Source organism: Danio aesculapii, chromosome 1, assembly GCF_903798145.1.
Source record: "Danio aesculapii chromosome 1, fDanAes4.1, whole genome shotgun sequence".
Classification (NCBI taxonomy): Eukaryota; Metazoa; Chordata; class Actinopteri; order Cypriniformes; family Danionidae; genus Danio; species Danio aesculapii.
In genome coordinates this window covers 454,982-467,496 of record NC_079435.1, presented here as the reverse complement: position 1 = coordinate 467,496, position 12,515 = coordinate 454,982, and the positions used below count along the sequence as shown (strand labels likewise).

At 39.2% G+C, this 12,515-nt stretch overlaps 1 protein-coding gene across 2 annotated transcripts in view; it reads right to left on the bottom strand.

Annotated features, from left to right (window-relative positions):
* Positions 1-12,515, bottom strand: part of dnm2b (dynamin 2b) — a 76,030-nt gene that overhangs the window by 18,361 nt on the left and 45,154 nt on the right. For both annotated transcript variants that reach the window (XM_056454391.1, XM_056454383.1), the window contains exons 8-12: positions 12,069-12,211; positions 10,580-10,715; positions 10,406-10,473; positions 9,947-10,085; positions 695-781 (exon numbers count right to left, since the gene is read on the bottom strand). In XM_056454391.1, the coding sequence (XP_056310366.1) occupies positions 695-781; positions 9,947-10,085; positions 10,406-10,473; positions 10,580-10,715; positions 12,069-12,211 (573 nt within the window). The remainder of the gene's footprint in view (positions 1-694; positions 782-9,946; positions 10,086-10,405; positions 10,474-10,579; positions 10,716-12,068; positions 12,212-12,515) is intronic.

The following is a 12,515-nucleotide window of genomic DNA, read 5'->3' as shown; positions in this document are numbered from 1 at the left end:
AAACAGTTTTGACCGACTGTCTGCAGGGATTTAGATACACACGAATCAGTAGTAAAAGTAAAACCTCAGTTACATGAATATTGAGTAGGGGCGGGGCTTTCTTTTGTGCATCTTGAATATTGAGTAGAGGCGGAGCTTTCTTTTGTGCATCTTGAATATTGAGTAGAGGCGGAGCTTTCTTTTGTGTATCAAGTATATTGAGTGGGGGCGGGGCTTTCTTTTGTGTGTCATGAATATTGAGTAGGGGTGGGGTTTTATTTTTTACATCATGAATATTGAGTGGGGGCGGGACATTCTTTTGTGTATCATGAATTTTGAGGAAGAGTGGGGCTTTCTTTTCTGCCTCATGAATATTGAGTAGGGGCTGGACTTTCTTTTTGTGCATGATGAATATTGAGTAGGGGGTGTATCTTTACTTTTGCGCATCATTTCCTCAAAGCAAACTAAACGATAAGAGGGAGTATTAATATGCAGTTGCTATGGAAACCCTCAGAAGGAGCGCCTCTACAAACATAAAAACAGAAGCTCAGACTTTAGTCGAAGATTACCAAAACAAACACACTTTTATCCAGTGAATTAATTAACACAAATTAATTATTCACATTAAGACTTAAAAAAAAAGCTAACTAAGAGAAATCAGAGCACAGAGACAAATCTGCAACACACACACACACACAGACACACACACACACACCTGCTCTTTGGTTTTGCTCTCCCTCTCTCTGACGTGTGTGGTGACGATTCTCTCCGTCTCTTCTCTCAGCCGAGGATACGAGTTCAGCTGCAACACAAAACAATTTAGAGCTGCTAACACACAGACACACACACGCACACACACACGCACACACACACACACAAGTTTAGTGCACTCAGAAGTTAGTCAGATATGATGCAAACTGAATCACCACAGAGCAAAAACAGCACAAGCTGAACCTCGCCCACAGACACTGGATTTGATTGGTTAAAGAAACTGTCAAATTAAAGGGTGTTCGGCTACAGGACTGGATTCGATTGGTTAAGGGATCTGCCAATTATACATCTGAGATTTCAGGATGGGATTTGATTGGTTAGAGGATCTGTCAATCAAAGTTGTTCGGTTAAGCTGCGGTCACACTTGACTTTTTCTCCCATAGACTTCCATTCATACGCACGCGAATGCGTCAGACCGGAAACGCGGGGTCATGCGTTAAGTTTCGCAGGTTGCTGCGGTGCAAAGTTCAAGCTTGGTGAACTCTAACCTGCTAAATCGCATCACTTGACTGCATGAGACAAATCAAGGATCAAAACAGGACCTCTCTAGGCAAAAATGTAAAACATGGAGCAATCGCTCACTTTTTAAAATGTCTAATAAGCTTGTTTAATCCTGCCCCTTTTCGCAGCGCCGCACGACAGAATTTCACACACACAAAGCCCGGTGTGACCGTAGCTTCACAAGAGTAAAATGGATTAAGGGATCTGTCAATCAAAGGGTGATTGGCTACAGGACTGGATTTGATTTGTTAATGGACCTGCCAATTATACATCTGAGATTTCAGGACGAGATTTGATTGGTCACAAGATCTGTCAATCATAGTGCGTTCTGTTACAGGAATAAAACTAATTGGTTAAGGGATCTGTCAATCTAAACTGTTCAGTTACAGGACTGGATTTGATTGGTTAAGGCAGGGGTCACCAATCACGGTCCTGGAGGGCCGGTGACCCTGCAGGGTTTAGCTCCAACTTGCCTCAACACACCTGCCTGGTTGTTTCAAGTATACCTAGTAAGACCTTGATTAGCTTGTTCAGGTGTGTTTGATTAGAGTTGAAGCTAAAATCTGCAGGATACCGGACCTCCAGGAACAAGTTTGGTGACCCCTGGGTTAAGGGATCTGTCAATCAAAACTGTTCAGTTAGAGGACTGGATTTGATTGGTTAAGGAATCTGTCAATCAAAACTGTTCAGTTAGAGGACTGGATTTGATTGGTTAAGGAATCTGTCAACCAGAACTGTTCAGTTAGAGGACTGGATTTGATTGGTTAAGGGCTCTGTCAACCAGAACGGGTCACGTTCTACCTTTTCAGTGCCCTTGTGGATGAGTGTAGCGAGTTCAGACACCACAAGGTCTACACACTTAAGGCAGGGCTCCTTCAGTTTAACAATCTGCTGTTTCACGATGGCCTCGAAGGCCAGATCAGGTGTGAAGAGCCCCGTCCTGGAGGATCATGGGACAGCACAGGATTATTTGGGGCAAGAGGACCACAACATAGGGAAAAGCAGACAGATGGAGGAAAACAGAGCAGGAAGGAAACAGAAGCTCTTTCATTCTGTACTTCCTCTTGAATAAATGTGCTGCACTGCATATTATTAGATTATAGGTTATATTTATGAACGCTGAATACAACTGCGCAAGTGTGTGTTTCCCTCAATATAGCTGATCCTTAGGCCAAAAGAAACACGTCAGTAAAATGCGCTGAAACTCCACGAAAACAAATCACACAGACATGAGACATCTATCTATAGAAAGCTTGAAGTGTCTACTTTTAAACACATCAACACATGACACTGCCTAGTTTCTCAGTCTGAGCTCATTAAAGTTAATGCAGCCAAGCCCACGAGGCTTTGATATTACAATGCCTGCATGACACGCATTCAACATGTGGACCGTGTTAGAAAAAACACGTCATTAAAATTAACAGAAACTCAGCAAATACTCAACAAACAGGCATGAGAGATACATCTATAGACAGCTTGATATGTCTACTTTTGGATTAACCAGATCAAGTCGAAAACATATATTCTCTTTACATGTACTCCGTATAAAAGCACTACGGGTTCTCCTGTATCGCCTCATTACAGCTAATGTGATCCTGTCCTCAGTGAGTGCGCTGTTCATATGGAATTAACTAAGGTCAGTGTTGCCAACTTTGTTTATGTTAGGTGTCGGTTTAGGTGAGGATTGAACCCGGGTCTCTTGGACACAAAGTTGGGGCTTTTTCCTGATGAGCAAACTCCTCTACAGATGAACCCAAGAGCAGAAGATTAATAAGGTAACTTGGCCTTTGGTTCCAGAAAAATAAACAAATGATCTTTACTTGAAAAATATAAAGTACAACAGAAATGACTGACATAACAAGGGGGCGGGGCCATGAGCTCACCCGCTCTGCGTTTGCAACAGAGACAGGCAGACAGACTGAGAGAAGGAGCAGGACCACCAGACACTCTCTGTGGCGCGGCAGAAACATGAAGTGTCCCGAATCGTCGCGCCACGCATTTTTGAATTCTAAACATAGGTTTCTGCAGCGGTCCGCGGCGCCCAGCCGTTGACTTGAGTGTACCCTGATAGAAACCGATGTTTAGAATTGTAAAACGCATGCTAGTTAAGATCACAGGGAGCTTCTGGGATCGCGAGAAATGCAAACGGCTGAAGTATAAGGTAGACTCAATGAGAAGTACACATGTTTGCAAACCTACCTAAAGATACAACCAATAATTCCGATTAGAGCGATAATGTGGAGAATATTGATCTTGTGTTGAGCCCAATGAGCCTTGCATCTAAAAATAGAGCTAGCGTGTTCCTTTAGTGATATCGCTTCGACTCACGCTGAAAATGGCGGACGTGAATCAACAAACTGAGGATATGATGACGCGCCTGTCAATCAATATTAGTGGGCGGGGGGACCTCTCTCCTACGTAAAGTTGCGGTCGGTTTGAAAACCGCTCCAATTGGTCCACCGTTTTTATGTTGTTAAATTGAAAAAAAAGGAAGCATTTTCTCTATCATCTTCAAACCGTTCAAATAACTCTCACAGGAGAAATTCTGTGTACAATTTTAAGATACCTGTCTTACTTCATTACCTATAAAGAAGTTATATGTTAGTAGCCATACTTTCTTCCACTCGACGTTTCCAAATTTTGATGAGCAGAAGACTTATATGTGAATATACCATATATGATTCTTTTTTAATACATTTCTAATATATCTATCACTACATTTCTCTTTAACAATGTTAATATCACCAATAAATAAAACATCATCACTTATCTTTAGCTGTTGGTCCACACTGTATACAGAATTATGCAACAGTGATGCATCTTTACTTGTTATTGCACCAAAGTCTTTTGGTTTTACAGGAACTTTATATTTTTAAGGAATTCTGAGTATGACAAAAGCAATCCATGTTCATCAAGTAAATGACTGACTGTAAATATTCCATTGTCATACCATGATTGAATAAAGATAGACTTCCTTTTGTATAAGAGATCTCTATCATTCCACAGAAAATACAGATGAGGTGTAAAATTATGTTTATAGACCATCTGCCAAGCCAGCAATGCCTGCTTATGAAAACTTGCCAATTTAACTGGGATTTTATTAATAGAGAAGTTACATTTTAAAAGAAAATTTATGCCACCCAAAGAGTTCAATGTAAAATTGGGAAAGATATGCCACAACATTTCTTTATTTTTAATGTATTCAATTATCCATTTTATCTTAAATACCACATTCAGACCTGTAAAAAAACACTTCAAGTCTTTGCTGTTATTTATAATATCCTTTTTTAAATAGTGAGCCTTTTCTTGCCAAATAAAATCATAAAGAGTTTTATCCAATTCCTTAACAACATTGTTCAGAGTTATACATTAATATGTATACAGACCTTGAGATTCCGTCTGCCTTCGACAGCAACAGACGGCCATTTGAGGACAGATCTCTCATTAACCACATATTACATCTATTTTTGATCTCTTCAATAGTGGGCTTAAAATTTAATTCATTTCTGTTTCAAATCCTTACCTATTATTATACCAAGACAGTGTCTTTAATTGGTATACCACTCATTTCTTTTAAGGGACAGTCTTTAAGAGCAAATAAAATAGATGTACTCTTATTCATCTTTAATCCAGAGACCTCAGAAAATTCCTCAATACAGTTAATAACACTCTTCACTTCTTTACCAATTCTGACAAAAATCATAGTGTAATCAGCGAATTACCGAGATTAATTTCTTTGTCAAACACTGAATTTCTATGAAAATGAGCTTTTTTAATATGAGTAGCCATTACTTGTGCAACTAATAAAAAAGAAGATGTGATATAGGGCATCCTTGCCTGATCCCACGCTCATTTTAAATCTTGGACAAGTCCTATGAGATAATTGGACTGGGCTGTTGCAACTATTATAAAGAGTTTGAATTGCATTTTGGGAAAAAACACCAAAGCCAAAAAAATCCAATATTAATCAAATGTTATTTCCAATAAACCGTCATTGGAATATCAGACAGTAAATTTTGGTGTCATTATTTAACAAACTAATTTGCCTCCAATTTTCCAAGTACAATTAGTTTTTGTTAGATTTTGGTATTAGTGTAATTACTCCTGGTTTTAGTGAACCTGGACGTTCTCAAATTATAATTGATTCTTCAAAAACAGCAAGTAAAAAAGGTGCAAGAATATTACTGAGTTTTATAAAATTCCCCTGTCAACCCATCACTTCCAGGAGATTTATTTTCTTTAAGACTATTTATACAATCTATAACTTCTACTATATTTAAATCTTCATCACATGAATTTCTAAAATCAGTGTCAAGTTTGATATTTTCTGATAAGCCGCTGAGAAAACGATCTGTATTAGTGGGTTTATTAAAGGAACTATATAATTTACTATGAAATTGAGATACATAGTCAGAAATCTCCTTAATATTCTCATTGACAGAATTGTTTATTATTAATTTGTTGACAGATAAAATTTCCAGACTCCTTTTTATTAAACTGAAAAAATATTTAGTATTTTTTTCTCTGGTTTCCATCCATTTTTTTTTTGTTGACCTAACAAATGCACCTTTTGCTTTCGCTTCATAAATATTGTCTAGATCTTTCTGCAATGCTGTAAGTTTTAAAACATCATTGCTTGACATATCTTGGTTACTTCTGCACATAATAGAGTAAATTTACTAATCATCTTGTTTTCATTTTCTTTTTTCCCCTTTGCAATAGACTTTCTATTGAATACAGCCAGTTTTCTTATTTCAAACTTAGTTTGTCCACAGTATTTCCCATACATTTGTGTCATGCTGTACATGCCTGTTTCCAATATTTAATAATTAAGGTTTTAATTTGAGCTTCAAATTATTTAGTTCAATATACTATTGTTTAATTTCCAGTATCCCCTCTTAACCCTGTCTGACTGATTACCTGAAATGCTCATTTTAATCGATATGCCCTTGTGATCAGTTAAAACACATGGCTCAATATTCACAAATTATTTTTCTTTCATACGTTCTGATATAAGCCAAAAGTCAATACGCGATTGGAGAGATCCGTCCCTATTAGACCAAGTATATGCTAAGGAATTTGTATTCTTATATCTCCAAATGTGAGCTATATTTAACTTTAAACTGCTTAATTCGTTTGGACTATAGTCAACTTTCGGGGGCAGTCTATCTTGTTGTCCATCAAGTGTTAAAATCACCATCCTAAATAACTTCAGCTGAAAGGAATTTTAATTGCAAGTATTAATATGACCTTCAATATCTTGAAAAATTAACCCATTTATTTTTTTTATTGTTGGTGGCATAAATGTTTACAATAATAAATTGTTCCTGGTTTATTTCAACAAGAAGAATGATCCAACGGCCATTTTCATCAGATTTTTGAGTTATTCTTCCCTAAAAACTAAAAATAGCGACACCTGCTGATCTATTTAAAGCACCAAAAGAAAACCAAATGTCCAAATCCCCATTGACTCTTCCAAAAAGACATATCTTCTTTGCAGGCATGAGTTTCCTGAATAAAGCAAAAGTCCGCCTTTTTACTCTCACAAAACAGAAACAAAGCCTTTGGTTTTAGCATATCTCGTATAGCCTACCCCTGGCATTAACAGAAAATAGTGTTACTGACATAACTCGAACAAAATATACAATCCTTAATTATAAAAACAATTAAGTGAACAAGAACTGAGTAAGGTTTCAGTGTTGAGAGTGTATAATGGGGACAATATTTCCTCCAGTCACGTTAACTTAGTCCTGAAATCCTCTTCGTTTTGATTAGAAATAATAAATGACGACCTTTATTATTTTTTTCTTTGTACCACAAAACAAAGTAACTATTTTTATTAAGAAAACATGTTACTGAAATTATCCGTAAAAATATGCTTACATCTAAAGAGTGAAATGAGAATTAAATTATACAGGCTACTTTAAAGAGATCACGTCATTAACAAAATTACAATCTAATGAAGCTAGAACTGTTCATGTTACAAATAAATGAGTAACCAAAACTCATATTTAGAGCAACTTATATCTTAATTTATTTACCATCAACTATTGCCTTCATTCCTACAAAGAAGACCCTTTTGCCCTATTTCCTGGCTTTGTACGGCTAAAGGAGATTCCACAGCCCTGTCCTTGATGGTGAAGTCTTCTTTGGAGTACATCTTGTTCTTCTTGAGAAAGTCATTTCCCTTCGCCCCTTTCCATGTGAGATCTCGAGCTGTTCTGGAAGGGAATCCTATCATCACTGGCCTTGGTTTCTTTCCTTTGCCGCCGTCTGCATTGAATCTTCCAACTCGATGAGCAATGTCCATGTTACATGCCACAATATCACGATCTTCCTCAATGACCACCTCCAAATTTCCATTAATCAAGATTTAACATTCTCATCTGTACGCTCCGGCATCCCTTCCAAACGAAGATTTCATCTCCAGCTGTAACGATCCTGCTAATCCATTCTGTCCTCCAGTTCAGAGATGTGCTTCAGATTAGCTTCATTCTTGTTTTTTAACTCTTCGTTCTCCTTCCGAATGTCGAATATTCCTGAATGCACCACCTCTAGTGCTGCTTTCAACAAGTGGATGCTATTAGAATCTTCTTTAACTGTGTCTTTTATTTCTTCTGATGACTGCCGAATTATTTGAATGATGCTTTGCTGAACCTGGTTTAACATGAGGTTATCCAGCCTGATCTCACGAGAAAACATAAGTATTTTACATTTTGTCAGTTTAGTGGCTAATTCGTATGAGTTCAGTCGTACGAAATGGTACGATTTTAAAAAGGAGGCGTGGCACCTAACCCCGCCCCTAAACCCAACCGTCATTGGAGGATGAGCAAATCGTACTAAATTGTATGAATTAGATCGTATGAATTAGCCACTAAAAAAAAAAGTTACGAATTGCCGTGAGATTGTGTTATCTGTTGCATCACCCTTTGCCACCCTTTTCGTTGGAGGTGCTTTGGATGGCGTATTCGGAGTAGAATCAATTTCTTCTTCTTCTTTGCCGTGACAACTATATGAAGGAGTTTCACTAATGAGCATTTTTTCCGTCGATCATTGAAGTTTAATGTCCATCTTTAGAGCCTGACAAGACCATGGTAACTTTCAGGATTTTCAATACGACAAAAAAAAAAATGCGTAACTATGATTACTCAACTGTAAGACGTTCTAACAACTGCTGCAAAACTCCAAAATAACGTGACTGAATAATTACATCGAAATCTATAAGATATAAGCGATTTTATTTTCAGAGCATCTAATCAATCATATGCTAAGCTATTGTGAAAATAAACTCTGACAGTTGTTTACAGGTGTTGTTCAGTTTTTAATTCCTATGTGGTAACTGAGTTTACTAGGTAAATTATTATCAGTGAACATGATAAACATGTGAATAATGTAGTTTATGTAATCGGCTTATTCTTTTCCAGATGTGAAAACAACAGCGGTAAAGAGAGACTGATGCTGACATGGCTCCACAGGCTCTGAGATTCCTGTACATGAGCCTGGAGCACAGATAAGACCATGTGATGCTCACACTGAGCTTTTACCAACCGTCCACCCTTTATTATCTCACACTCTTCATATTTACACTGCTGATTTTGCCCTGAATGTGTCTTCTGTACACAATGTGTCATGTGTATATTCAGGTGTACGCCTGAAATTACATGTAAAGTGTATTTCTGAGTTACTTTCTCTGTAGATTTGCTTTATGTAAGTTTATAGAGTTGTATACAGTGTACTGACTCTCACACGTGTGTGTATCTCCAGTTATTTACTGTGATAGTTAAATATATTTAGATAAACTGCAAACATATACGCATCTTTTCCTTCCCCCTTAGTCCCATACCTGTGTGACGGCTCATTATACAGCTCTTTATCTGCTCAGGTCAGCTGTGGATCACTGCATTAGTAATGATTCTCGCAGAGACCATTTACTCTCAGACATGTCATTCAGTATATTGTGTTCTGTGAGCAAGTAAACAAGATTCTCACATCATTTTAAAGCAAAAACACTAGGCTACAAGATCTAGTTTTAAAAGTCTTGTGAACAAATGTTCTCTGTGTGTTTCAGCCTTGTGTCAGTGACTTTACAATGTTAGTTTTTCACTAACCACGCATAAACGTTTCTTTCTCAAACACAAACACATACAAACATCAGTGTTGCCAGATTGGGCGTTTTTGAATGTATTTTTATGGGTAAAAAAAGGACATAGTGTAATGTAACGCCCGCCCCCACTTAGGTTTCAGATTTTTGGGCTGGAATCAGTCAGCTACATCTGGCAACACTGACAAACATGCTGCGTGGGTATTATTGTAGCCCAGCCTGTGCTGTTCACTGTGTTATCACACTTTAGCCATTCACATGTTTTGAAGATGTCAGGGCATGTCAAAACTCCTCCACAGCCCCAAAACACCCTCAGACCCCTGGGGGTTTACGCTGAACTCAAGCAAAAGTGCAGTCAGACACTGGACTCGAATGTATGTGCTGTCAGATAATGGATTTATTTGTAAGAGCATTCATATACTGGACTCCAACATAAGAGCAATCAGACACTGGACTCCAGTGTACATGCGATCAGAAGCTGATATCAAGTGTTAGCATGGGCAGACAGCAAACTCTAGCATTAGCATGGTCAGATAACGGATTCTAGCATTAGCGTGGTCGAACAGTGGACTAGCATTAGCATTACTCCTCTACCTTCAATGTGCATTGCCTGACCGTGTTGATCAGCTCCTGGATGACCAGGTCGATGCACTTGAGGCACGGCTCCTTCAGCTTTATCAGCTGCTTTTTCACGATGGCCTCGAAGGCCAGATCTGGGGTGAAGAGCCCCGTCCTGAGATCACACACACAAAAAACACACACACACACACACACACACGCACACACTAAATATAGTTTTAAAAGAAGAGGCAGAAGTAAAGATGGCTTGACACACACAACACACTCACTACACACAAAATACTTACAACATAAACAGACAGACAACATACATGCGCACATACACACACACACACAAAAACCCCAACACACACACACACACACACACACACACAAAAACCACAACACACACAGCAAAAAACAGCACGATTCCTCAGATTCACAGACTAATTACACTGATTAGCATGTGTGTGTTTACAGTGTGTGAGCACTTGCCTGACTCCGTGAATGTTCTTGATGGCATAACTGATCTCCCTCCGCAAGTCCATCTCATCAAACACCATCTGAAACACAAACACACACACACACACACACACACACACACACAAATAAATCATCGTTTTCAGTTGATGCTGATTAGCAGAACAGCAGAGCTCGGTGTAAGCGCACCTTCTTCAGCTCGAAGGGGAATCGCTCGTGGAAGATACGGTTTATTCGAGCTCCGCCGGAGAGTTCCAGAGTGTCCACCTGATCTCCAGAGCCCTCGATACACTTCTCAAAGTCCACACCGAACTGCTGGACCATCCTGAACACACACACACACATATATATATATACACACAGTGGGGGAAATAGGTATTGAACACGTCTGTTTTATTCAGAGGAAACATATTCCTAAATGTGCTGCTGACTTGACATTTTCTCCAGATGTTGGTAACAACCAAAGAAATCCATATATGCAAAGAAAACAAATCTAATTAGTTTAGAAATGAAGTTCTGTTTAATAAAATGAAATGACGCAGGAAAACAGTATTGAACAGATGAAGAAAGGGAGGTGTAGTTGGGCAGTGAAAGCCCAGACAGCAGCTGAAATCTCTCAGTAGTTCTTCAGCAACCCTCTGCCCTTCCTCAGCTGCTTCAGTCCAACATCTACACCAGCAGGAGGATGAAGATCAAACCATTTCAGCAAGACAATGATCCAAAACACAGCCGAGGAGATTCTCAGATGCTTTCAGAGAAAGAAAATCAAGCTGTAGAATGGCCCAGCCAATCACCTGACCCGAATCCAATGGAGAATACAGAACAAAACTCAGATTTGACAGACGAGATCCACAGAAGCATCAAGATTTAGACACTCTGTTGAAGTCTGTGAGAAACTCACACCTGAGCAATTTCAATTGTATATAAATACACACACACTAGGTTTGGGTGATGTCGACCAATTTGGCATCGTACAATGTCAAATTTGAAACATCGCGATGGACGATGGCATCGTCGTATAGTCGTCAATAGTTCATAACGAATTCATTATTTGTGGCCTACAGTTCCAACTAGCTGACCCGCATGGTCTTAGTTTAAATAAATGGAATCATCAATAAATAAAGATGAGTTACACACACACACACACACACACACACACACACATTACCACCTGTCAATCACTGCTTCTGCAGGACTCTGGCATGAATAGGCAGAGTGATCTGTGTCGGTATAATGGCGTCCACAAACTTGATTGGTGAAAAGGTGAACAACCAACAGGAACCAACCAACAGTCTCTGAGGTTTAGCTAAAATGACTGAGTACAAGTGTGAAAGAGAAAGACTGAAGCAGTGTACTGACGCTGTGACACGTTACCTGATAGATTCAAAAGAGCGAAGATTCATGGCTCAGCATCATGATGTCTATCGACCATCGGCGATGGACGATGGCATCATCTATCGACCCAATGCTAACACACACACACACACACACACACATGCACAGACATAGTTTCACAGACACATACACACACAGGGATACATAATTACGCACACAAACACAAAAAGTTACACATGCGCGCGCGCACACACACACACACACACACACTCGACTTGCTATTATGTCCAGATGCAGAAAGTTTGTCGTTGCTGCTCACACACATGCACACACACACACTCACTGCAGCAGGGCTTTGGTTTTGAGCGCAGGATCGTCTGGTTTAAAGTTCTTGTACTCCTTCAACTCTTTCTCCAGCGACAGCAGCTGAGACTGCAGTTTACTGCGCAGCGCCGGCAGTGTGTCGCGGATGTGGTTCGTCAGTTGCTGGAAGAGTGGACAACATAAAACAATGGTGTCCCCGCAAGTATAGCAATACCAGTACACCTTGACTGTGTTGACACTATTTGGTGTTCCTGTATGGGGTCACATTTGTGCCAAAATTCCCATGCCTGCTTTCTGCTTTGTACTTCGCATTTGTCTTCGTCTGCTCTGATTGCCCGCATGTTCAGGAAAATCAGCATATTAGCATGTTATCTGTTGATGTCGTCTTAATCTGTCGTCCTGACGATTTCTCTCTGTTTTGTGCGGTCATATTCTATGGGGTATTCTGTCATCTGATCTGTTGTCT